The following is a 25679-nucleotide window of genomic DNA, read 5'->3' on the forward strand; positions in this document are numbered from 1 at the left end:
CATAAACAAAGAAAATGTAGAATGAGAGAAAAAAATCCCTCAAAACTCTGATAGATATAGAATGTATATTAAAAGTGCTCAAATGTGTTAGAAATATTTAAAAAAAATCAAATTGTGTTTTTTTCCCTCAAAATTCCGTAAAATGATAAATTTAAGCTCTGTTAATTTCAATTTCAATGATGTGAAAATAATAGGGGTCACCGACATCGCTTTTAAATAACGGTATACTTTCCAAGTCACGCCAGGTAAGACAGTAAACGTTAAATCCGGTGCCTCGTGCATGTGGAGAGAGTGCCACGCTCTCTTCACATTGAGAACCTTAACAACAGCTCTATGAATGTACATTCGTGGCCTGTTGTCAGATAAACTTTTGTCCCTATCCCATATACTCTCATTTTCCAAAGGCATTTCATCCCGGACCCCAATATTACAAAACATACCTTTCGTTTTTATTGTGATTTGTTTTTGTCCTGAACATGCACGAAATATTCACCAATACAGGGGGTATCCTCAAACATATTTCCTTCTTAACATCAATTCATAAAATAAAATCAACAAACACATGCATCTTTGGTAACGTATACCGTTGTACCAGAAGAGGAAAGTTCATTCATGTTATGAGGTTTTTGAAATTACTCGTGTGTTTTCTACAGTCGATTTTTCAGTAGTGAAAGAAGCATCCATTAGTGTTTTTTTCTGCCATTATTGTAAGCATTTCAAATTCAAGATACTTTTAATTGAATTTTTCAGAAAAAAAGTATGCATGTTTAGGTTCATAAAAATACCTTAAAACTTTTACACGATTTTCCTCATAATTTCGAATTCATTACAATCATTTTATTTTATCTATTAAATGTTTATTTTTGTTAAAATCATTTTTTAAAGTACAAATTCTTTCATTTAATTTTTAAGGTTTTATACCAAAAATAATTGGAACATATTTTATTTATAAAAGCCGGAATAGTGTTCAGGTTCAACATAATGTAGATATTTGAACTCTGAAGGGTGAATACTATTTTTCTAAATAAAATGAGTTCTATCTAAAACAACATCTTTCAAATTGATTGTTTTAACATTCCAGTAATTTATATTAAATAAAATGAAGGCGTTCCAGGAAAACATCTTTTGTATGCATGATTAGCAAAGGAAACCACTTAAACATACTTTTGAAAAATCATCGAGGCGAAAATAGGAACAAATACAAAATTTAAATTCCTTTTGGTAAACTCATTGTTAGAATGGAAATCTGATTCAGTCTGCAAAAGAATTAACCAGAAAAATATGAAAGTAATGTATTCTATTAAACATTTTTCATACTTTACCATACCAATTATTTAGCTCATTAGAAAGGCCAATATGAACCTAAGATAGCGAAATATGATATATTGAACAGATATATCATGTTAAGGAGGGGTATTTGCGAAAAATACCAGTCGAGAGAATGTAAAATTTCACGAGCCGAATGTTAACGTTGAAAAACGCATTTATGATCTTGACGTTACAATCGTCCAATCGGATAGAGTATTGTTTGGCAAATACCACGGCAGAGAGGGTGAAAAAGGCATTTCCTTTTTGCAAATACCCCGGCGGCATTAAAAAATGAACGATATTCATTTGATAACAGAAAATTGGTGAAAAATACACTGGCTATCAACCAATCAATACCCAGGATTCTTACATAAGGTGTAATTAGGATATATATTCATCTTTCTATAAACATACCTTCATTTAAAAGAGATAGAACAGTAAACAATGTAGACGTTCTTTATTTCACTCTCCTTGTTAAAGTATTAAGTTAAAATAAGAAATTTACATAAGGTTTTAAAATGCTCTTGTAATACAGTGTTCAAATTAAAAATGAGAAGTTATCTTATTGTTTACTTCATGAAAATACAAATATAGTTCACTACTCGATTAGTATAAAATAAGTGGATTTGTCAATGAGACAACTATCCAACACAGACCAAATGATGTAAGTGGTAACGATAATACAGGTCACCAAAATATAAAAGACCCCGACTTACATAATGTAAAACAATTCAAACGAGAAAATCAACGGACTCATTAAAAAAAAAGAAAAAAAAAAAAAAAAAGAACACATGTGTACAGTAACAAAGAGAGGCACGATATATCAAAGCGATATTCAAACTCATATGTCTATATATGACAAACTGACAACACCATGACAGGAAACGAAATACGATCAAAAGACAAACACTAGTATATATGTAAAACACAGTATACAAAACTAAATAGATATAAGAAGATGTGGTATAAAGACTGGATAACGCGAATCTCCCATAACACATAGGTGGTCTCAGGTGCTCCAGACAGGTAAGAAGACCTTGTTCCTCGTTTGAAATCCGTCTATAAATAAACTAGATTGAAATTTTGTGTATACGCCATACACGCGTTTCGTCTACTAAAGACTCATCAGTGACGCTCGTATCAAAAATTGTTAAAAGGCCAAATAAAGTACGAAGTTGAAGAGCATTGAAGACCAAAAATTCCTAAAAGTTTTGCCAAATACAGCTAAGGTAATCTATTCCTGAGGTGGAAAAGCCTTAGTAGTTCAAAAATTCTAAATTTTGCTAACAGTTAATTTATGATTATGAACATATCAATGATAACTCAAGTCAACACAGAAGTGCTGACTACTGGTAACTGTTATTCATCTTCACCTTTAGTTCACGAAGTTCGTTGGAAAATTCTATACTTGAATCACCACAGCTTTGTTTCTTGTGTATTTTGTAGAACAAGAGTGTTTTTGTTTGTCAAGTTAAAGTTTTTCTCAAATAATGTTGTTTTCGTTTTAGATTCAAAGAACTTGCTTGTATTGAAGGGCAGTAATGTGTTTAAATATTTCTCTATCAGTTCAATATTAATAGATTTCAATGATTATATCCTTCCGTTACACTGTAAAATATTAGGTATAAATCATTTTTTTGTTGAAAATCTTGACATGACATGAATATCAGAAGCTTATTGTGCTCCAAATTTGGCGCAATTTTGATAATTAACACTTGAGTCAGAATTAAAACTCCTGCCAAAAATTATTTAGAAGTCAAATATTTCTTAGTTTTATGAAAATGTATTTGCTTAACAAAATTAAAGAGATTCAAGCCGCATCTTTAATTTAAGCTATTCAATCTTCTTATCCGTGTATGTTTCAGTTCCTATATAAATACTTTATATTCAGCATTTTTAATCCTCCTATATGCTCATCTTGACACTAAAGATCTTGCTTGGAACTATTTGATTAATTATGCCACATAAACATAAGCTTAACTGGACTATAATAAGTAGACAAAATATAATGGTTTAATTCTACTAACCAAAGTTTTCCGGACGGTCCTTTTCCTAAAAGTGTGGCATAATTTTCGGGTGATATCTTTACCATTTATAAAACTGGCTTGTACGGTCATGTAGTTCAATTTGATAACTATATCAAGATCAGCCGATTTTGTACTTAAAACAATCAAAATTTAGATCCCTTTCAATGTAACAACCATTTTATCGTAGCTATGTTTATCACTTTTAATCCGAATTAATAGCACATTGTTTATCCCGATATTTCAAAACATAACTAGAAAACATATGATTGAGATGCATTAAGATCAGCCACCAAATACAAAACTTATATCATCAAGTAGTGAGACAATCTAAAGTATGTGACATCGTTGGGAATAACCTTTATTTCGTATACAAAATGTATAAACATATATCAGCACAAAAGCAAGACATTATTGACATAGTTATCACAGGCACCAGGCTTATAACTTGATACACCAGACGCGCGTTTCGTCTACATATATATAAAGAACCATCAATGACGCCCAGATCAAAAAATGGGAAGAATGGGAAACATGTGTCTACAGCCTCTTGAGAAACTCTGACCGAAAACTATTTCATAACATTTACATTGTTATATTTGTTTTAGAAAATTTACCCCTTTATTCTAATGTGTTGTGAAGGTAAACAAGTGGCTTTCTTTAAAAAAAGAAAAGCAATACATGAACCTAAGACCGGGTCACCAAAAGATTGTTGCTGAATTTGTGTTTGCTTTTGAATTGAAATAATTGACTGTGAATAGAAGAAGCCAGTTGAAAATATATATTTACAGCTTCTATTTGAATAGTTATTTTAAAGCTCGACTATTTTATTTATTACTTGGGAATGTACATAATTTTCTCGATTATAACCCTTTGGCAAATCCTAATTTCTACTAACCGGATGATTTATGCAAATTGCACAAACCTATCGCATTATAAATTTATGCACTCAGTTTGCTTTATAATCTGGAATTCTGGATGCATTTATTTCATCTATTATATCTTTATATTTTGTTTCCTACATGAATGCCTTTATATTCTCAATTCGTATTTGAAGCTGTCTTGGCATGCAATTGATTGGGACCTCTTATGAAGAGACTTATTTTGGATTCATAAAACATCTCAAATTTTAAGGATTTCCTGATTTTACTTAAATCAATTCAAACATTCTACAGGGAAACTTAGTTTTGCCGAAGAATTTCTTAATTCAGAATTAAATCTTTTTGAGTTACAGAAAATGTAAGTGAAACAGGAATGTGGGTTTTTTTAACATGTCGCGCCATATCTCAAAAACGAAGTATTATAACGGCTTTAAACTTTATACACTTCTTAGTTATATAAATATTTTAAACTTCTGTTTACTTTTTGGTGATGTTTAAGATTTTGATTTAGAGTGATTGAATTTTTTTTTTTGGTAAAACAAAAAAAGGGGGGGGATCACTTATAGCGACGTATCTCAAAACCTGTTTATGATTATTGTTTAAATTTTACTCACTTCTTATTAATATTAATCTTAAGATCTCTATACTTTTTGGTGATTATTCAAACTTTTATTTTGGAGTTATTGAGTTTTTCGTAAAAAAGAATAGCGGTTTTCACATGGTGCTCCCAATCTCAGACACTATTTCTGATTATTGCATATTACTTCACACATAAAACGACGGGCGTATCATGCGGTCATGGCGCAGCTAATTATTGCCAATTATGGTACAAAATTCCCCTCTTTAACAAATTGGATTAAACTTTGCCATACGAATTATTTGGGTATCTGGTCTGAAAACCAACATGATCGGCCATTTATAAACTTTGTTTTTGTTTCAGGGTACTGATGAATGTTGCTTTACTGTATCATTGCACTTATTGTAATGCCAGCTTTTCAGAATATTCCATTTAAAATTACTTTAAAGTTAAGTGAAATAAGGGATACAGCTTTCATTAGGAAAATGTGTATTAATTATCATAATTAACTATGTCCAAAAGTGCCCGTTTAAAATAGATTTTAACACGCCAAGTTTACTTTACAATATTTAATTTCTCGAAAGACAATTTTCAGATCCGTGCCAAAGTTTCTTTTCATAAATTGTTTGTTAAAAAAACCCCCAAAAAAAACCGGGTGATATATATAGACGAAACCGGGTGATTGTGTAGTAACAACATTGACGAAACCGGTTTATTTTAATTTGACATTACCCTTTTCTTTCGTTCCATACACAGAAATACAATTATTGAGATGCTCATAATAACTAAATTTGCAATCTCCGTGTCAATATCTATCTCCCCGTACCTTTCTTTCCGTACAATGTGAACAATTTAACGAGAAATTAAACAATTTCGAGGCAAGGTTCACTCAATTCGTCATTTTGACATGCATTTTGACTTATTTCTCCGTTAATATAGAACGGTTGTAGAAAATATTACATCTCACAATAGAAAATAGTTGTATATGTATATATATTCTTCGATATCATAAAAAGAATAAAAAAATAAGGAGAAACCTACCTTTCTTTTGTCTATTGGTGTTCCGTCATTGTGCCGGATGTTAGATACCATCGAGTCCGAGCAAATTTTGCCGGTGTGGTTTAGACACAGTGCCATAACCTTGATACAAGGAACTGTTCGTGTTGTTTATTCTTTAGATTTCTATGTTGTGTCATGTGTACTATTGTTTGTCTGTTTGTCGTTTTCATTTTTAGCCATGGCGTTGTCAGTTTATTTTCGATTTATGAGTTTGACTGTCCCTCTGGTATCTTCGTCCCTCTTTTAATTAACTCCCGGTTTATTTTAGCGATTTCAACGACAGATATATATATATATATATATATATATATATATATATATATATATATATATATATATATATATATATATATATATATATATATATATATGTTATAGTTATTGACAAAGCAAGTCGGTATATTGGATTTAATCTGCACAGCTTGGGTGACCCTGATTAACCCGTACGACGTAGGAGTTCGGGTTAAAGGGTCACACGAGCGTGCAGATTAAATCCAATATACCGATTTGATTGGCCAATAACTGTTTTAACACATGACGCCATCAATTAACGTGAACGTTTTGGCAATATGCAAACGATGTGTCGCAATCCACGGCTCCTGAATCAAAAGTTTCTTGTAGAGTAAAGAAAGGGGGAAACATGATGAGCCTTCATGAAGTAAGAGGTTGGTAAGTTTTAAATTATTTTTTTTTTTTATATTTAGGCTTCTTCCTCAATTTTTACATTATTTGCGATTTAATTGTAAAATTTTTGTATGGTTTCTGTTAAATTTATTCGTAATTTTTTTTCTTGCAATCAGTGACGATTAATACTTTGACATATTGTACTTTCAAATCGGTGTTATGGAGTAAAAATTAATTGCTTTTCTTTCCTTAATGATATGCTTAGAGAAAGATGAAACGAGGAAAATTTTAGTACATAATTTTAAAATGTGAAATAAACAGAAACAACGATTCGCTATCCAATCTTTAACCCCTCCCCCTCCCTCTCCCCCGACCCCAAATTTAAGTTCGATACCAAAATATTCCAAAATTCGTAATGAAATTCATTGAGTGTAAAAATTATTCAAATCAGATTTCATTTATTTGAATATTCTTAAGTGCATGATTTCTTTTTTGGCAGAAACTACAAAAAAATTCGTTATTTAATATCTGTTCTGACTTTGAAACACTGATTTAAAATTTACACTGTGTACACAAAATAAAATAAATATTTCATGTCCCAGTTTAGATAATAAAAAAGGAAGGAGAAACCTTTCTTTTTTCATCAGGGGACTCGTTTGCAAAGAAGTCCAAGTAGTTCTTCTACAGTAATCACTAGACAGTCAACACTGAGGGTTTGAGGGCGAACTCCGCCCGTGCTGGGGTTTTCGACTCCAATATTTATTGATTAGGACTGTCAGATTTCCTATCAAATGTGTGTGGTTTTCTCCGGGCACTCCGGCTCCCTCTACCAATAAAAACTGGGCGCCACGAAATAACCGAAATGTTGTGCTTAACAGTGACGTTAAAACATCAGCAATCAATCCATCATTTTTTTCTTATTTTGAAACGACGATGTTTGTACAAAGTGTTTAATTTTTCAAATTTTTTGTAACTTCAAGTCAGATGGCGGATTCGTTTGTTTTTGTTTGTTGTTGTTGGTTTTTTTGGGGGGGGGGGGAGGGGAGGGGTTATAAACTACGTTTTTAGGATCGCTACAATCGTTGATATTTTTTAATTTTATAGAATACATGTCACACCCTCTTTCAGAATCCAGGAAACGCCCCTAAAGGTAAAAATAGATTTGAACTGTACAGTATATCTGAGGTAGTTAATGCACACCTTAGCTGTGTATTATTCAGATTATAGCACAGTAAGAACAAAGAGATTTTACCCATGTCATGTGTTAAATAATATTATTTTAAATATGATAATTATACAACTTATATATTTTTTCTTTTGTTCGCAATTGACCCATATATGCAAAATTAAAGTAATTGATATTTCCCGGTAAAAGTGATTTGCCCAAAAAAATGAAATTTTGAAAACTCTATGACCTTTTACTCAATCATTAATTTTTGTGATCAGACATAATCTTTTTTTATAAAACGTCCAACGGTGTTGCTTGGATATACAATTGAAACTCAAGAACAAAAACATACTAGATAAAACCAAAGTCAATTCGATGCAAGAACTATTACAACAGAAAATGCTGTCTTTCTCTTCAAACCGAATATCTAGCGATAACAGTCCAGCTGTTTCAGTATATCGGAAAAAACTGGCTATAATGAATAAAGTACGAACTTTCATATTTATTGTGATTCTTTGTGTCTGCATCTCATTTAGTGTATGTTATGTCATGAACAGGCCAAGAGATACTACATCAGAAACTCATTCCGAACTTTGCGTTTTGAAGCTGGATCAAATAAAACTAAACTCGTTGGTTAATTCTTCATATATTCCTTTTGTGGATGCGAAATGTGATAGTTTATCTTACAATACACAAGATCTGAAGTTCGAAGTTAAAATGTCCGGTAGCTTTGAGCTCTCATTGTCAGTTGCTCTACAATTAAACAAAGCCGGAGTGCTCTGATGTGTATAAACTATAATCTTAGCAACGACAAGAAAAGACTTGTGTGTAGCAGGGCTCAATTTCCTTCCAATGATCCAAATTCTGCGTTTATAAATTTGGGTTTACCAGACGGAGCAAAATTGAATGCACGTGATGAATTTTCGTGTGAAAATAATTCTTAATGTATATATTCAGGATTCCTTGACCAGACTGGTTGTCACATATTACAAGCCTTAAATCCTATTTATGTGATAAGGTTTCCTATGCGATAAGAAGCGTAATAAAAGAACAAACCAATTGCAAATCATATGTGTAAAATAAATATTGAAAGGAAATGGACTGGTAGTTACATATAAGAAACAATTGAGTTGAGAGAGAGAGATATAGAAAGAAAAAGAAAGAAAAAGAAAGAAAAAAAGAAAGAAAGAAAGAAAGAAAGAAAAAAAGAAAGAAAGAAAGAAAGAAAGAAAATTACATCTCAAAGTCTAGAAGTGAGTCTGTGTTCTCTCTCATTTTCAACATTTTTTGCAAAAAGTTGGATGTGGGTGTGGGTTGGATTGGGTGTCAAAACAGCCTCGCTTTCCGCAACGCTCATACGCTCTTGATTTGCCTTTACATGGGACTAAGAAATAAAACATGTTTGTTATTGATTGTTATTCATTTGTGTTTTAATGTTTTTAATGTGATGAAATATAAATCTAATTCAGGAGTCTTAAGAATTACAATATTCAGAAGACGATGTAGAAAACCTAAAGTAACAGGGTAACAAAGACGGGTATTCAAAAAAATTGAAAAAAAAAGACTTTTTAGAACGGAAGCATTTTCTAAGAAATAAATTACGTATACTCCAAAGGAACAAATACAATCTCCGGTTCACAGGTGGTTTGTGAACATTATTTCCTTATGAAAAAAATGCAGCAAAAGCAGATATCTATTATATCTTGCGGATGTAAAACAAACAAACGAACCTACGCAATATTTCGACAAAAAACAGCGGAAGCTGAGATATCTATCAATTATTTCCTAAGATAACAGGGACAACAACACGCTGGTATATACCACATACTTTAGGAAATCATTTCTTTTTGTTTAGGTTCGTAGTCTCAGAAATATGTGCTACGAACTAGGAAGTTATCTATAAACATCGCAAAGGTGTAGCTGCCTGAGATTTTTTTGTTTTGTCTTGCTCCCTGCCGAAATACTATATTGTAGGTACATGGAATAAGAAGCTTCTATGCATGAAAATATTCTATAGATATATAATGCTTGTAGTGTCCCGGTAAGTTAGAGCATGTTGTTTCAGAAGGAACAAGAATATAGACAAATATGGATTGAATTTCTTGAGTCTATAATATTGTATTGTTTCCTGAAGAAAATAATCCCCATGCAGCTATATCATACACTTAGTTATTTGAGGCTGTTTTGATAGGACGTCCCGTGGTCCCAAAAATTTCAAAATTACGTCAGACGTCAAAGCAATTTCGCACTACATTTATTTGTTGGTTTTTTTTTGGGGGGGGGGGGCGTTTTGTGGGGAAATAACCTAAAGATAGATTATTTGAGTAGTTATGTTCGTACTGTATGTATTGTGGAAGCACGTACAGATAAAATGTGTTTGTAGTTTCCTGACTATTTCTGTAAGTCACGTTTCCATCGAGTAAATATACAATGTATAGCTCTGTTGCGCATGTGCTTTAATGTGCGATATGTTTTTGCGGTTGTATAATATTTTTTGATGATGCATTGTATAAGCAATAATCATATATATTCCATATCTACACATTGATATTATAATTTCTTATCAATTCTGAATAAATTAATATAATTCTTCTTATTATATACTCTGTATGCACTTTATCAACTCTCCGTGTAAAATACACTATTGACATCATACATTTTTTTTTATAAATTAATTAAGTTATATCGGAAATGAACACTTTAACCATGTTGACCTTTGATTAAAATTTAATGAATATGCACAATACCCTTGATATATTGTCATTACCGGAACAACAATTTAGCTTTTTCAAGGGTCAAGGAAGAATTTAGAAATATAACCAAGATCGTAAAAAGATGTCGAAATATACATATAGATTATTACATTGATACAAGTCATCCAATCGAGATAGTAAATTAACAATTTTAAAGTTCAAATTTTCTAGCAGGACCGATTGTCTGGTTCCAGCCTGTTATTCCGAAGTTATGATTATTTTCGGTTGCAACAAAGCGACTGATTTTTATTTTAGGGCCCCGCCCCCTAACAACTGGTCCAATATAAAATTGCGAATACACTTTTCTTTTGAATTCTTGCAAATGCGTTTTAAAGAAAAAGGTCAATCTTCCCTTTTCAAAATGACTATATCAACTATATATATGTTTCAAACTTTATTGCAGCAATTACGTCACTACACTACTACATGTAGCTTCAATTAGAATTATTCATCCCATTCACAATCGCTGTCAGAAAATTCGGAGTCATCGCCATCACTTGAACTGTCTTCTGTAAACTTTCGGCGATTCTCTAAAGCTCTGTTCATTATGGTGGTAACATCCATATGATTCGAACTAGATTTGACTGACTCTGTTGGTGTTTTTCTGTCTTTTGACTGTTTCAAATTCTTTTTCACTGAAATTGTGAAATGCATTTTATATTTTATAAACTTATTAATTAATGTATTGATATATAGCTGAATGATATGATATGGTAAAAAAATACATGTAGTTTTCAATATATGAGGGTCTTTAGGGGAGCTTCTATTTCGTTGTCTTTAACTTTTTTTTACCATCTTTCCCTATTCATCATTATTTCGATTATTCTTCTCTTTTGTTAATATTTCAGCAAGCCAATACTCTCTAAACTCTATATATTTCAGCAAGCCAATACTCTCTAAACTCTATATATTTCAGCAAGCCAATACTCTCTAAACTTTATATATCTCAGCAAACCAATACTCTCTAAACTCTATATATTTCAGCAAGCCAATACTCTCTAAACTCTATATATTTCGGCAAGCCAATACTCTCTAAACCCTATATATTTCAGCAAGCCAATACTCTCTAAACTCTATATATTTCAGCCAGCCAATACTCTCTTAACTCTATATATTTCAGCAAGCCAATATTCTCTAAACTCTATATATTTCAGCAAGCCAATACTTTCTAAACTCTATATATTTCGGCAAGCCAATACTCTCTAAACTCTCAGTATATTTGGGCAATGTTTCTCTATTCTTATTTTTTTTTTACAATTTATTTAGCACTTTTTGCTATATATTACCTATTCTGTAAACCATATCTAGACAGACCTTCATATATAAGAACTTAAACTACAATGTTTTTTTTAATCACGAGTTGGTTGACCATTATGGAATATCTGTTTCACAGATAACGACACAGATATGCTCCAATGGTCATTACTGCAATCCCGTCCACTGTTTCCCGAATGTGACCTACCAAATAAGACTTATCATAGGGTTCGTATTCATAAAAGCAACATGACAGATGCTTCCTGTGAAGAAAGATTTGCCATCTCTTCCGGAGCACCTGGCATCTCTCCTTTTCTTTTGGTAGGGTTCGTGTTACTTAGTCTTTTCTTTTTCTATATGTTTTGTATTGTGGACTGTTGTTGGACATTTCTTTTTTATTTAGCCACGACGTTGTCAGTTTATTTTCGACTTATAAGTTTGAATGTCTCTTTGGTATATTTCGCCACTCTTTTTCAAAAACGTTTCCATTTAATAGCACACAAAATTCGTTTTCAACAACGTACAAAATGTATGCTTGTCATTATTTGCTATTGCTATTTTCCCGCCAATTATAAAGATAAAATCTATACTGAATATGTGTAAACTACTAACTTGCAAGTAATGAGTTTTCCGAAAACATCCCTGTTGCAGACGTAGTTTCAACACTAACAGATGTAGACGTTGTCGTCGACGTTGTCGTCGACGTATTTGGTGGAAGAGCTATTCCCGGAGGTGGCGGAGGTGGCGGTGGTGGCGGTGCATTTGGAACGGAAGCTTTGTCAGTGTTTTGAATAACAGGAGTAGGTGGGATATTTTTTCTGCTGTTAATATTGTTGCCATTTTCCACGGCTGATGGAAAGACAAATGTACTTATTCTATTGGCTCTGAGCTTCTGAGAGGCTCGTAGCAGTTGTGGATTTATTTCTAGTGGAGGAGGAGGTTCAATTATGCTGTCCCTTCCTTCATTACTGTCCGACTCATCGGGCGGTGGAGGCAAAGGGTAAAATGATTCACGCTCGTCAATTGCTGAGTGATAAAATTCGTGAGGAGCAGGTGGAAATGCAACACTTTGTATAGGTCCATTCGTCATAACAACAGGCGGATCAGGAGGTGGCGGCGGTAAATCACTGTATCGATCGTCAGGCGGTGGTGGTAATGCCGAATTAGTGTGATTGGAAATGACGCTGTGTTTACGCATAGGTACAGGTGGCGGTGCATCATTTTCTTTGGGCAATTCTGCCTGTATACTAGAATCTGGGTCAACCTTTCCATTTTCATCCTACAATTACAGAATTTTATACCACAAATTAAAGTTATATTTTGTCTGAGATTTTAGGTTTTAGTAAAATATTACCGTTCCAAAATCTGGTATCAACAATATGAACTTTAAATTATGTTGTCATAGCCGTTTAGTGTTTTATCTTTATGATGTAACCGAAGACGACTTTATCAATCATAGTTGTTCTTGCCAAGAACCACAGAACGGGTGCAACCGATAGAGAACATAAATTCACCTTCGATTTTGTCGAATTCGTGTTGCTCGCTCAATCTTATGTTTTCAAAATACACCAGTTAAAAGGAATTAAGCTTCAACAACTGCCTTGACTCAATAAAAATAATGTGTAATTGTGTAATTGTGTATGCAAATAAATCTATAAAAATTACCCTATCATGTATTTTCGCTGATTCTTCCATTTCGTCCTTTTCCTGAACATTTTCAAGTTTCTGGTTAGGATGTTGTTTTTCCCATTGTTTACTAGAAATTCCTTCCATCTTTTTCTTTTTCTCCTTCTTACGTTTCCCATGACTTGGTTGAACAAACTGTGTGCTAAATTCTGCACCTTTTGCTTTGTCTCTCATTTTATCTTGTATTCTCCTAACTTGTCTCGGACCTCCTCCTTTATCCTGTCGACGATTTTTTCTTTCTGCTCTCTATAATAAAATTTCAGCATTTTTGATATCTTTTTATGACAACCAAGATCGGTATGCAAACTAGTATTATATTAATCATAACCCATTCTTTTTAGATGGCTTTATTTTTCCTGTTTGCTTGAATTTTTCTTTCTGACTTGATGTCTACTTTTTTTCGTTAAAATGTGTATGCATTAACAACAGTTTTTTTTCGTTTGTTTGTTTTAATTTAACTTTAAAATTTAAGTAATGCAAATGTTTTTTAAAATTTTATTTTAGATTTTGGTATTTTCTATTATAAATAAAAAAATAAATAAAACCATCCACATAATTTTGCAACAATAGTCCCATTTCTTACATGAGTTCTACTTCTAAGGGTCCTAAAATAAATCTGTAATTGTTTGGTTTGACTTGTGTTCATCAAAGGAATTCCGTATACATGTACATAGGTCCAATTTATACTTTCAAAAATAATATTTGATGAAAATGAAATCTCAAAAATAACAATTGGCGCGAAATGACTGCTGCCTAATTATTAAAACAAAATTGATACCTTTATCTTTCGGTGGCTATAATCTGTTTCCTTTTTCTCCATTTGTGAAGACCAATGGGCAAAGAAAAAGTCTGGGTTGGTATACAGTTTTAATCCACTTTTCCCATCTTCTCTACAGTTCATATTAAGAAAAAATGAATGTAAATCAATACATGTCGTTCAGAAGCTATTAAATTTGTAGAGACGAAAAAATGTCCATTTAAAAAGTGGAAGATGCCAACTATTGAAGGATTGTTTGGTGTATGAAAAAGTCACTTTTGTTTATTTATTCAATTATTTATTCTGGAAAAATAGACATTGTCTGAGAGTCTTGTTGGTGGTTCCGTCACTGCTCAATATTCCTGATTTTATGCCATCTTTTTTTTATTCTTCATTTCAGCCCCTTACTATTATGTTCTCTTTATATTCTAACACCCCATGTTTCATTAATCGTTTTGTTTGTGTCATTTATTTTCGATTCTGTTAACCCCAGCAAGATCTTCTTTCATTACGCTATCTTCTGTCTATGTTGAATTTTGCCTTCTTAAATTGGCTGCAGGGGAACTTTACGATCTCTTTTATGACATTGTAGCTTAGCATGTTGCTTCATTTTTATTATACCTGAATTGGTCAGTCTTTGAAATGGCCGGAGGGAGGTTGGCTGCCTTGTACATGGACACTATGGCATTGGGTCTACTTTGCACACTAAAGATTTGCTGATCAAAATGCTGCGAAAGCGCATTTTCATTTTCATTGTCATTCAAAGAACCTGTTGTCAAGATAAAATATAAAAAAGGAGTACAACACTAAGTGTGAAATATCTTTAAAAATTTTGATAAAAGAAAAAGGAGAACATCGCTAAGTGTGAAATATCTTTTTATAATGTTTCGAAGTTTAAAATTGAGATCTTTAATGGAATGTACATATTAAAAAACGAAACAAGGACGGAAAATGTTAAATTAAAAACTGACGACAAAACTAATCAATAGATAACACAGGGTACGTGATACCGGAGTAAGTAAAATAAACCTTATACACTATAGATCTATTTCCAATATATTTGTCTAACTATATTTCATGTAAAAACAGGTCATGAATGATAAAAGAATAATCAAGTAAATGATAAATAAGATATATACATAAACGTTTAACTATGCTGCATTTGTTTGCACCTGTCATAAGCCAGGAATCTGATTTTAAGTACTTGTTGTTTGCTTAGTTCAAACATATTTATTTTAGTGAATTGGGAAACAAGTTACATGTATATTAATTCCTATTTGCAGGTGCAAGCGCTACCTCGTAGCGGCATTAGCCTGCTCTTTTTCGAAATCTACAATGGTGTCTCTTTTACGTGCAAAAGACATGGCTCTCTCTCAAAACGGGTCCCCTTCCGACAGACTATCAACGCTTCTCAAGACCGTACTCGTAAATGGAAACAGGAACCTTTGTGGTGTTAGTAGTCCGATGCACTAAACGATACGCCTCTCTTTCTGTCGTTTGTTGATGTGGTTCATTTTAAGTGTTCCTCGTTTCCCATATATAGATTAGACCGTTGGTTTTTCCCGTTTGATTGGTTTTACACTAGTCCTTTTTGGGGCCTGCAAGGCTTCATGAAGACCGTACTTTGACCTATCATGGTTTACTTTTACAAATTGTGACTTGGATCGAGAGTTGTTATATTGGCACTTATACTACATCTTCTCATATCTATATATATATATAAACAGTATATTTGAAATAGAACAGGACTGTCATAGAAGCAATATGCAATCCTGTATCAATTTTTCTTACCTCCAATCTTTTTCTTATTCCACTTCTTATATTTTTCTTTCATTTCGTTGAGTTTGTCTTTAAGTTTGTTTGATCTATTGACGACATGTAAAGTCTCTGTAAAAAGGTCGTCAAACATGTCCGAGGCATGATGGTTAAGGTTACTGAGTTGTTGTATTATTCCACAGAGGGTGTGGTTAGATATGCATTCGAGTTCATCTCGGATATTGTTATCTTTGTGAAGCTCCACCTGGCTTATTCGGACTGGATCCGACTTGCGTTTGACAAATGGCATAGGCTGAAAATAAGTTATAAGTTAATTACTGTGCAATTAAGCTAACTGATTTGCTCCGAAGATGACATGCGTACGTTTCAGGAACTGCATGTGAAAGATGCAAAGAAAACAATCAACCAACCAATTAAACAACAAAAATTTCAAACAATTATGAAAAAGAGAAAGAAAGGAAAAGGAAGGAAAACAGAATAATTTAAGCCCCCCCCCCCCCAAAAAAAAAAAAATAATAAAAAAGTAGAAAGACAATTAAGTCCATTATCATTGAAAAAGTTGATACACTTGTAAGTTAATACAAGTGACGACTTAAAAAGTCTTTTGGACAATCAAATTTCAAAATGTGTTTTACTCTAATTGATGTAATTGTATGCCGGAAATTTCTGAGACACCTAAAGACATAATTATTTTGAGTTCTCCGATTAAACAGCAAGTGTGAGGATGACTGACGCAAGCTTATTTGGCAGAATTCTGTAAACGAAGACTACATTTTTCATTGTATGGCTTTTTAAAGCTTGCTATGCGGTATGGGTTTTATTCATGGTGGAAGGCCGTTGGTTGAACTATAGTTGTTACATATAACAAGAATACAACATTTGGTCTCTTGTAGAGAGTTGTCTCATTGGCAATCCTGAGTTGCATCTTCCTTTTTTGTTTATACTTGAATGATGTCGAGTTCGTTAAATGTTTTTATTGATCGTTGGTATGGTATTGTCTTGTTGCCTAATACCCCGTTATAACAATATTCGTATGCTAAATTTCGTATCGAAAGACAGCATATAAAAATGAATATTCTGCAAATTGTGTACAAAAGAGAAAATAAGAATTAGCTATATATAGTGCTATGTAGTATGAGTAACAACAGACGAAAATGAATTGTCAAACCGTTCAAAATTCATCCCCATACCTTCACAAAAATATCGCCTCTTACTTAGTATTTTAGGAAGATAAAGATGATAAAATCATTTTAAATACTTTTTGCCAGCTTTAACATGAATTTATTTCAATTTAAAGAAAATATGGAAAACAATAACTAAAATTAAATATTATTTACTATCGTTTGTGAAGAACTAAAGGTAACTTACGCAGTGTTGATTTATCACCAGAACATATACAATTTCAATGAAATCGATAACCGAAGTAGGTTAGTGTATATTTCTTCCTCGTTTTACATCTACCTTGGCTATTAAATATGTAAAACACATTTATCGTTGAACTATTCAAATTAAAGGGAAGTATTTGTTAACACAAAAAAGTTATTTAAAAAATTTCGACTTGTATGTATAGGTTTATACTTATTAGTACATGACCTACTGGTATAATTAGACTGAGCGTCAGAAGTGTTGACTAAATTTTTTTTATTTGAGAACTGGACAAGCTGCATACATGTACTACTATGCTCGGGTTTTAAAAAAAAATTAAATTCATAAGACAATCATCGGCAACCTTTCAGAATATTCTACTGAGGTAAATAGTGAAGTAATATTATGTTATTGATATCAGTAAACTTATCAACATTTATTGATTGATTATTGGTTGCTTTACGTCCAGTGGCAAATATTTCATGCATGTTCTGGACGAGAACAAGTTAACAATAAATACAAAAGGTAGGTCTTGTAATAATAGAGGCCATCCGGGATGATAGTCTGTGAAATTAGGACTGCCACTGGAAAATGAGGGTATATTGGATAGGGATAGAAATTTTGCCTTGTAACAGGCCACCTACGGACCCCTCGAAGAGTTGCAAGGGTTCTTAACGTACAAAGAGTGTGTCACTCTCTTAAAAAGAGGCATCGGATTAAGCGTCCATTATGACTAGACGTGTTGCATATATATGCACATACCAACACCATAGGATTAGAATCAATGGATGATGAGAGAAAGGTTAATTGAATCTTGAATTTGAAGCATTTAGTAAATTTCATTTTCTTATTATATGCAGCAACAAATAGTCGTGCGAAGTTAATTAATGTAGTGACCATCTCATTCAGGTATATATACATAGCAACAACACACCAAGACTATTTAAAAGGAGGGGGTATTTCAATAAAAAATGAAGAAATACAATCAGGCCTAGCGAGTCGACAATTTTTTATACGACTTTATGCGGAAAAAAAATAAAATCAATTATAGGAGACATTTGATGTCTACAGCCCAACTCTGAATCTGCCACTGTCTAGCGAACACACCCGTTAGCATCCAATTCTAGAGACCAAAATTGATAATGATAAAGATAAGGAACAGAAAACTAGCAACCAATTCTAGAGACCAACACGAATCACGATAAGGACCAGAATGCTAGCGACCAAAAGCCTGGTACAAATTCGGTTATGTTAGCCGTCACGTTATTGTTAAAGTCAAACAAATACGGAAAATTTAAAAAAAAAAAAAAGGCATTTCAAATGAAAGAAATAGAGTATTTATATGTGAAGACTGAGTAAATTACATTTTGTATCATTGGTTTCATGAGGGTCAGGATGGGAGTCCCTTTATGATGTTAAGTAGGGTCTCTGTGGTCGAATGATCTTATTGGTTGAACTACTGTATCACTAGCCTGTCAACACTGGTGCTGGGAGTTCGAATCCGCACGTGATAGTGACTCCAATTTTAACTTACTAGGATTGTTATTTTTCTTACCGAAGTAGTGGTTGTCTCCGCGTACTCCAGCTTACTCTACCAATAAAAACTGACCGCCATGCAATAGCACATAGTGTTGAATTAGTTTAATTCGTATTCGAAACGTTTTACGTCCGAACGTTAATTCTAATACGAATTGCAATGCGCGTCAAATTCGCTTTACTATCCGAACGACGATAAATTTTAATTTGCATTATAAAAACGTATTTCTAATGCAAATTGGATAATGCGAATTAGCCAATTCGAATCAATTCGAATTAAAAAAAGAAGAGTGTGTGAACGCGATTAGCGAATTCGATTCGCATTCGATCGAATTCAATTCGAATTAAATGTACGTATGAACCGGTCAGGAATTTATGTGAATTGGAAAATGCGATTAAGCTAAATCGAATCAATTCGAATTAAAAATGGACGGTGTGACCGAGGCATAAATAAAAAAAACCGGGTGTATCATCGATGCCTTTTTGCCTTTTCATATATACAATTTGTTATATATGTAACATTAATACAGTGGCTGACCGTAAAATAATTACTGAATTACAAATACTTACATCCATTTTCAATCCCTGTTTTACAAATATTACAAGGAAAAGTTATTTTTCTGTGAAATGTTAGTTTCGAGTTCCAATTTCCACGTCTTTGTTCAATATCTTAAACAGTAACCGGATATACAATACACATTTTTTTGTAAATAACCTGTTTAACGGTTAGGACCTATGATCCTTCAATACCTGTGTAAAATGTTTTTTAACATTTCTACGTCAATTATTTGTCAAACTATTTCTTTATTTATACCGATCAACAATGTTTTATCATTTACCCCATTTTACATCTTTGTCAGCTGACCAGGTACAAAGTCGGTAATGTAAGCCGTCACGCTATTTCTTAAAGTCATTCTTCAAAAGTTTTCCTTGAATATCTAAGAGCATCAAACTTTGATACGTATTATACGGAAAAAGTTAAAATAAAATAAAAAAAAAAAAAAAAAACAGACTCCAAAAGAAAATCAAAATTTGTCTTTGAAAATCTAGCTGAAAGTAATATTCGATACATACTATTAGTATACGGAAAAGTTAAGATAAAAAAGACACTTAGAAAGAAAGATCGGACATGTTAGATTTATATATGTATAGAGTAATTATATGACGGTAATACTGAATGAAGTACATTTTGTATTATTGCTTACATGAGTGTTTGAATGGGGGTCCTTGAATTATCAAAAGCTTTTTTGACTTACCTAATTGATATTTTTTTTAATTTTTATTTTATATCAGTCACTAGTTCTTAGTTTTGGTATAAAGTTTTAATATGTAAAGTTTGGTGTACTTTAATAAAATCAAACTATAAACTTTCTTACAAACAACTTTAATTTTTTTCATCAATGTTTTCTATATTATGAATTTAGTGACACGTTTATTGACATTTTGTGTAATTTTAGATGTATTCGAATGTTTGTACCATATTGTGAGTATTGGATTTTTCATAAAAATGACATTGAAAACTTTGAAACGTAGTTGGCTAAAACGATACATATTCTTGGAAACGTTATTTTTTTACAATATTATACGTTATCAAACACACCCAGTTCCTAATAACAAGTAATCCATTGCATATTAACCGATCATTCTGGGCCGTAACAATGGTTTTGAAAGAATTGTTTTCTCTTACTGTTTGTCAATTGTCTTCATTCTATTGTAGAAAGTGCAGATTGTTCTACTCAAGCGTGCTTAACTCGGTTGTACAATTCAAAAGTACTAAGTGCTGAATACTTTACCAGGTATGTTTTTTATATTCATTTGTTTTTTATGCCCCACCTACGATAGTAGAGGGGCATTATGTTTTCTGGTCTGTGCGTCCGTTCGTCTGTCCGTTCGTCCGTCTGTCCCGCTTCAGGTTAAAGTTTTTGGTCGAGGTAGTTTTTGATGAAGCTGAAGTCCAATCAACTTGAAACTTAGTACATAGGTTCCTTATGATATAATCTTTCTAATTTTAAAGACAAATAAAACTTTTGACCCCTATTTCACCGTCCACTGAACATAGAAAATGAAAGTGCGAGTTTCAGGTTAAAGTTTTTGGTCAAGGTAGTTTTTGATGAAGTTGAAGATCAATCAACTTGAAACTTAGTACAAATGTTTCCTATGATATGATCTTTTTAATTTTAATGCCTAATTATATTTTTTACCCATTTTCACGGTCCATTGAACATGGAAAATGATAGTGCAAGTGGGGCATCCGTGTACTTTGGACACATTCTTGTTTATTGTAGAATTAAGATATGATAAAGACAACAGTATTGTTTTACTGAATCATTTATATTTGAGCAACCTCATACAAAATCAAAATTTAATTTTGTTACAGACTTATCAACTTGAATTGTTTCTGTTTCGAAAGAGCTTTGTTCATATTTCAGTATGTGCTATGCTGCTTTTTATAACACACAGTCCAAGTATTAAACATTATATTTGTTAAAGTTATTTCGCATTAAACCCAAGTATAACTAAAATGAACGACTGTTGTTTGATTTTTTGAACCACACGTTAAGTGATATCTATAAGCCTTCGTCACAAAAGAGTGACGAAAGATACACAAGGGACATTCAAACGTATTAGTCGAAAATAAACTGACAACGCCATGGCTTTAAAAAGCAACCAAAAAAACCAAAACAACAGTTCACGAAACACAACATAGAAAAAGAGACAACTGATAGACAGAGCAACACAAAATCCACCAAACACTTGAGTGATATCAGGTGCTCCGGAATGGTAAGCAGATCTAACTCCACATGTGACACCTGTATATAATATATGATTTATTAGACATGACAAATATTATTCGCTGTTCGGTGTGAGTCAAGGGTCCGTGTTGAAGACCGCACTTTGACCTATAATGATTTACCTTTACAAATTGTTACTTTGATGTGACTAATGTAACCTCTCTCACTTGTTTTGTACATATTGTAAATATCTATTGTTTGTATTTGTTATATCTGTACCGATGTAATGCATTGGCTTTATAGGAATAAAGATATATAGGATGGAGAGTTGTATCATTGGCACTATACCACATCTTCGTATATCTAATTAATCAAACAATCACTTAATCTGAGTTCAAATATTCATGTTAATACAGAGTAATTATAGCTTATGTTTGTGTTTACTGTAGACCACTTGGTTCCAGTTCTTCGGGTTCGTCTAAACCGTCATCTGGCTCTTCTAGTGGAGGGTGGTTTTGGCGCCGACGGTCTTCGTCTAGATCTAGCAGGTGGTTTGGGAAGAGAGACTGGGATTATCATCTCCATCATGCAGGTGTAGTAGTCACCATCGATCGATATGTTGTTGGAAGAAATCGTTGGCTAATACATAAAGGAAGTAACTATGGCGATAAATGGGACACCGTTATCACAGACGCACAAAATATGGACAGCAGGCGAGTGCTATTAAATCAAATTTTAAACCTGATTCCTTTAAAAACTATTTATTATAGACATTGTGTATAAACCGGATACCTATTTTTTTAGTAGGAGATTTATGCTTTTTTTTGCATACTGTCTCATAGTCAAATGAAATGTTGTAGATAAAAATAGTGCTGAACTCAATACAAATAACTGACTATAATTTTCCATACAAAAAGTAATTAAAAAATACACATTAATTAAAAAAAAGAGACATTGTATGAACGTCAATGAGAAGAGAATAAAAGTGAGAATGGACAGGGGCGGATCCAGGAATTTACTTTTCAAAATGTTCAAGGTGCACCATTTTTGCAAACTCAGGGGGTGGTCACCGGCACCGGGTGACCACCCCCTGGATCCGCCTCTGATGGAAACGGGGAATGTGTCAAAGAGACAACAACCCGACCAAGGAGTAGAAATCATCCCAAGACCACTTATGGGTCTTCAACACAGCAAGAAATTCTGCACCCTGAGGCGGGAATCACATTTTATCTTACCTCCTATACATTTCTAAGAATATGATTGGTTAAAAGCGCCCTCGTAGAGACCTTGTATATTTCGTAATAGGTTAGTAGGGAGGCGGGGATTATTTCATACACGGTTAGTAAGGGTGTTACGTCCCTTTATATTTCATATTAGGTTAGAAGGGAGGTGGGGCTTATTTCATACACGATAAGTAGTGGTGTAACGTCCCTTTATAAAAACAAAACGGTACTGAGAAAAAATCTTAAAGGTTTCAACAGACCAAGAAATTGATGATTAAGATTGAAATAAATTCATAAAACACATTTAATAAAATTGAGAATGAAATTGAGAATGGAAATGGGGAATGTGTCAAAGAGACAACAACCCGCCCAAATAAAAAACAACAGCAGAGGGTCACCAACAGGTCTTCAATGTAGCGAAAAATTCCCGCACCCGGAGGCGTCCTTCAGCTGGCCCCTAAACAAATATATACTAGTCCAGTGGTAATGAACGCCATACTAATTTCCAAATTGTACACAAGAAACTAAAATTAAAATAATACAAGACTAACAAAGGCCAGAGGCTCCTGACTTGGGACAGGCGCAAAAATGCGGCGGGGTTAAACATGTTTGTGAGATCTCAACCCTCCCCCTATACCTCTAACCAATGTAGTAAAGTAAACGCATAACAATACGCACATTAACAATACACCTAAGTCGTCGTCACTATTTATAAATTTTAGAATTGTATCGATTTTCGATTTACAAAAATAATGAGGCTAAGTCTTCAATAGATTTACCAGTATTTATTTTTTTAGAGTGTTTTGCGTTTCAAAATTAATTAGAATCTTAGAAAATCTCTTTGTACTTTTGTTAATTCATTATTTATGTTTTAACAGAACGTGGACTCGAACCAAATCAAGAGGTGTTGGCGCTTGTAAAAAGATAGTGAATGACTTCCTCAGGGCAGCAAGAATACATTCTGATTACAGGTTGACAGGTCCAAACTGTCAAACAGCAGCAAACGGAATGTGGAACATGATTGAAAGATACTGTTAAAAACTGAAATTAACATAAAATAAATCAGTACTGCAAGATAACTGTCTTTTATTTTCATAGAATGCTCTTGTTTTTTTTAGATTGGTAAAAAAGTTGAAAGGGATTTAAAACCGAAACTTCCTATCAGAAATGTATGCCTGGGTGTGTATTAAAACTATAACTTTTCAACATTGATAACTCATATTCTTATTCTTTATTGTTATAAGTGGCTACGACATAGATATAGTTCAATAACGGTCAACCAAATCACAATGGATTCCTTTTGTATTTTTGTCTTATTTGTTAATATGCTTTGCTTATATGCATTTTTTAAACGAATGACGTGACACTGTACTTATACATCCTGTCATTGTACTAGTTTTATTTGTTTTTGTATTCTTGTATTTCTGTTTTGCTAATGTGATGTGTCTATAAGCCATGATGTGTCTCTTTGATACATATGACATGGCTCTGTACTTTTACATCCCGTCATTGTGTTATTGTGCTATTATAAATTTTTCATTCTTGTCTTTTATTTTTGCCGATGTGATTTGTCTATATGTCATGTTGTGCTTCTTTGATACATATTTGTTTGTTTTTATAGTGATTAGGATTATAACACAAAGTTGACGGATGTAACCCTATTTGTGACATTTTTGACTATTATGTCTGGTGTTTTTTTCACACATCGTTGTCAATATAATGGAATTTGATGCGAAGTGAGAGGTTAGCTAGTTTTAAATTTAATGCCTGTACCAAGTCAGGAGTATCACAGTTGTTATCCATTCGTTTGATGTCTTTGAGCTTTTGATTTTGACATTTGATTAGGGACTTTTGTTTTGAATTTATCTAGGAGTTCAGTATCTTATGATTTAACTTTCTACGTAAAACTATGTATAGTTGTTGTTTGGGTCTTTAAAAATTTATAAATTGCACAAAATTGATTATATTATCAATTGTTTTAGATTTGTAATATTCAACTAAAAAAATTTATATCAGTCATTCCTTAATGAAAAGACCAATAAATGAATTGCCGAAACAACATTCGACTTACAATGCGATTCTTATAGACCCTAAAAACCAAGACAAACTACAACCGGTCCGAGACCACAATTATTTCGTAGTGCATTTCCTTTAGAACATAAATAAAAATTTAAAAAATCCCACCTGCGCTTTCTCATTAATTTTTTTACAGTGTGTTGTACTACTTTTGGAACAACTTATATCAAAATTATAGAAAACTGCATCGGCTCTAACTTAAAATATGAACGATTTTATGTTAAGGGGGTCTTGAAATCTTTTGACAGCTTCCGAAGTACTAATTTTTAACCCTTTTCAGCTGGACCAAATCACTACTTTCCTTTAAAACTCTGGACCCACATTTTTTACAGTGTAATTTCACCCCCTACTTGCAATTTGAGGCATAAAACATGGATAACTAAATTTGGAAGGGAAATACAAAAATTTAGCAAGTAACTCACTGTCAACACTAGGGACTAAATAAGGGACGACAATTGTGGTCTCGCACCAACCAACTACACGTGGTTTAGCCAGACGGGCTGACTACTGGCACAGTTATCATGGTTTACTATTTATTTCTCGAACATATGTACACACAATAAACACGAATAGGTGTCAAAATGATATATTTTTTATTAAATTCAGGGTGATTCAGATCTATTGTTTTGACACTAGTCTGTTGGTAAAGTCCGTAAGTTTCCTTGTGATGCATTATTTTGGATGTTTTGCTTCTTTTGGTTTGGTGTCTCATTGATGTATCCTCCAAACCATCTTGTGTAAATCTCATAGAATTATTCAGAAAAAAAGGGAAGATATTCTGATTGTTACACATCGAAATAAAGGAATGCATGTAATTTGAAATAAAGCCATTATCATTTAACTATTATTTTTTCGGTTGTAATGTTGACAACTTTGTTTT

The 25679-nt window shown here is 32.8% G+C and overlaps 1 protein-coding gene and 1 long non-coding RNA gene across 4 annotated transcripts in view; one reads left to right on the forward strand and one right to left on the reverse strand.

The window, feature by feature from the left end:
- The window catches only part of LOC143047274 (uncharacterized), a 28920-nt gene extending 5118 nt beyond the window's left edge, over nt 1–23802 (forward strand). Inside the window, exons 2-4 of one of the 2 annotated variants that reach the window (XR_012969479.1) lie at nt 20226–20564; nt 21950–22213; nt 23602–23802. This is a non-coding gene — a long non-coding RNA (uncharacterized LOC143047274). Of the gene's footprint in view, nt 1–20198; nt 20565–21949; nt 22214–23601 lie in introns of those variants that run through there. The other variant, XR_012969478.1, reaches the window with a different exon arrangement.
- Nucleotides 10776–19571, reverse strand: LOC143047273 (uncharacterized). 2 transcript variants are annotated; one of them, XM_076220311.1, is made up of 7 exons: nt 19339–19571; nt 15883–16159; nt 14713–14860; nt 14113–14224; nt 13314–13580; nt 12261–12927; nt 10776–11029 (listed from the first exon to the last, which is right to left on the reverse strand). In XM_076220311.1, exons 1-7 carry the CDS (start codon nt 19342–19344, stop codon nt 10839–10841), a joined length of 1668 nt encoding a protein of 555 aa, XP_076076426.1. In that variant the 5' UTR covers nt 19345–19571; the 3' UTR covers nt 10776–10838. The 2 variants fall into 2 exon arrangements, with proteins under 2 accessions (XP_076076426.1, XP_076076427.1); XM_076220312.1 differs by lacking the exon at nt 19339–19571 and adding an exon at nt 17236–17382.
- Nucleotides 23803–25679: the final 1877 nt, after the last annotated feature.

The sequence above is a fragment of the Mytilus galloprovincialis genome, chromosome 10, assembly GCF_965363235.1.
Source record: "Mytilus galloprovincialis chromosome 10, xbMytGall1.hap1.1, whole genome shotgun sequence".
In the NCBI taxonomy this organism is placed as follows: Eukaryota; Metazoa; Mollusca; class Bivalvia; order Mytilida; family Mytilidae; genus Mytilus; species Mytilus galloprovincialis.